General features: G+C 41.2%; 1 protein-coding gene across 1 annotated transcript; it reads right to left on the bottom strand.

The window, feature by feature from the left end:
• Window positions 1-848: 848 nt before the first annotated feature.
• On the bottom strand, window positions 849-1744 carry LOC137709557 (putative calcium-binding protein CML46). The gene has a single exon (XM_068448639.2). The coding sequence runs from the start codon at window positions 1567-1569 to the stop codon at window positions 982-984; it is 588 nt and encodes a 195-aa protein (XP_068304740.2). The 5' UTR covers window positions 1570-1744; the 3' UTR covers window positions 849-981.
• Window positions 1745-2384: the final 640 nt, after the last annotated feature.

Genomic DNA, 2384 nt, shown 5'->3' with positions numbered 1-2384 from the left:
AATCCGTCAAGTATGAGGTTTTAATACAAAAGGCATCGGTGTTAGTTAGAGTGGGGTAATTCTATTTAAATGGCTTGTTCTCAAGCTTTCTGGCCAATGTGGGACAGATGAATTCTAACACTCCCCCCCACACGTGAGACCCCATTTTATTGGTCACACGTGAAGTTCGACACATTGGCAACCATGTGGAGTCAAGTCGGGGCTCACCCATTTGCACGGGGCCTTTGGGGACCCACCCATTAACGCAGCATCTCTTGGCCGACGTGGAGCCAAGTCGGGGCTCACCCGTTCGCGCACGGTCAAAAGGGACCTACCCGTTCACATGGCAGTACGGGCCCATCCTTTGGCTCTGATACCATCTTAAATTTATGGGTCATGGGCCCACTCTAACAACACCGATACTGTCTCCACTTGGTCACCTGCTCAATTCGTCAGGTGTGGGGTTTTATTGCAAAAGGTCTCGGGTTTAGTTAGAATGAGATAATTCTATTTAAATGGCTTGCTCTCAAGCCTTCTGGCCGATGTGGGACAGAGGAATTCTAACAGAAGACTTTGTTGAGTCACTTGATTATGCTACAAGAACCCAAGGCAAAGTCAAGTAAAGTGTAAAGGCAGATTAAGAATATATAGATTGGGGCTAGTTTTTCTTCACTCTACTGCTGTGTATCAGAATTAGAGCTCAGATTCTTCGTTTTATTTGATCGTCTGTCAAATTCCGTTGCAGACTCTCGTCTATTCACAAAAGTTCAAAGTTTCTTGTTTAGTATGTGTTATAAGTCATATAAATTTCTCTTTGATTCTTCATACGATATGATCTACCATAACGTTTCTCATCTTGCAATACAGTCTGTGCATGAAGTTCGTTTAATTTGTCATTAGTAATAATTTTACTGAGACGTCGTAAGAGACAGAATAGAAATGCATGAAATCTTAACTTGACTGTTAACTTATTAGCTAAAGAAAGAAGAAGAAAAAATTGATTCAGCAAAAGCTGGCCTCCATGACTTTTACAAACTCATTGAACTCTATTCTTCCATCTCCGTTTTTGTCAAAGCTTCTGATCATTTTCTGGCAGTCTTCTAGCTTTGATCCTTCCTTTAACCCCAATATGCAGAGAACTCGCTGCAACTCCCTTGCATCGATAAACCCATCTTTGTTCTCATCAAACACGTTAAAAGCTTCTTTCAATTCCCCCAAACTCGGCTCCTTCTCATCAAACAGCCCTGTAAGCTCATCGGAACTGAACGTCTCCGGCAGTTGCTCACCTTCTGGACCGCAAAAAATTCCCAAGCCTCCCATCACCTTCTGCACATCTTCTCTTCTCAAACTCCCATCATCTCTCTTCTCGCAGACCAGCTGCGGGCGCCTTGACTCAGAATCCAAGTTCTTCTCTTCCAAAAGCTTTGAGTTACAACAATTCTCTTGGGATTGGAGGAAAGCAGACTGAAACCTTGAAAAACCATTCTGAACTCGACTTGACCAGTTAGAAATCGTGTGCAACAAGATTTCATCGATCAAAACAAAGAACGGTAATGTGTTAGGATTAGTCAACGACGATCTCTTCTCCATTGTGATAGAGTGGTATAGGCTGAAAAGCTTGGATGTGGATATCAACAGAAGGAAAAACCGAGTTAGAAATCTCTAAGTGTGAGAAAGCTAATATATATATATATATATATATATAGAGAGAGAGAGAGAGAGAGAGAGAGAGAGAGAGAGAGAGAGGAGAGAGGGAGGGAGGGAGAGAAGAGTAGGGTATTGTTTTACATTAAGTTTCTGGTTTATGGGAGAGAGAAGAGGAGGGAGATGTTTTATAGAGACCAAGGATTGAGTCCTTGTGTTTGAAGCCACCAAATCAAAATAGTCAAACCCCGAAATACAAGGGAAGTTGCTTGTGAGTTGCTAATGCAGGTCTTTGGGAAGAAATGGTGGAAAGTTGAAGAAGTTGAAGGAGACATGGTCACCAAAGAAATTAGACATTTGGTAGAAAGTATATTGTGAGGAAGTTTGTTTGTTTTCTGTTGGAGGGAGTTGAAGAGGGTCCGGCTGGACTGCACTTGTTTTGGCTGTGTCCATTTTGGGGGTGTATGTGGAGATTTTGTGTTGGGGAATCAGACCGCTGACTAGTAAATCACTAGGAATTAGAAAATGGAAAAAAAATCTCTAAATGTGGATTTTGGGCGGCTCTTGGTTCACACTTTTTACAGTTCAATTTCCATGCACTGATTTTTTTTAAGAAAATTACTAGTTCATTTCCTTGAAATCAACCATCTATACTTACTTGCTAATTACAGTGTGAAAACGTTTGTAAAAATGAGTTATTTCTGCATATTTATCGACCTGTGATTTGATAGAATGAGCATAGTTACCTGCTGATTACAATC

This window comes from Pyrus communis, chromosome 17 (assembly GCF_041283825.1).
Source record: "Pyrus communis isolate YQ-2024b chromosome 17, ASM4128382v1, whole genome shotgun sequence".
Classification (NCBI taxonomy): Eukaryota; Viridiplantae; Streptophyta; class Magnoliopsida; order Rosales; family Rosaceae; genus Pyrus; species Pyrus communis.
Note: the sequence above shows the minus strand (reverse complement) of the source record. Positions and strands in the feature narration are given on the sequence as shown.

What these genes read in the sequence shown, in the direction of transcription:
- LOC137709557 (XM_068448639.2), bottom strand. Translation starts at nt 1,569, where the DNA reads ATGGAGAAGAGATCGTCGTTGACTAATCCTAACACATTACCGTTCTTT.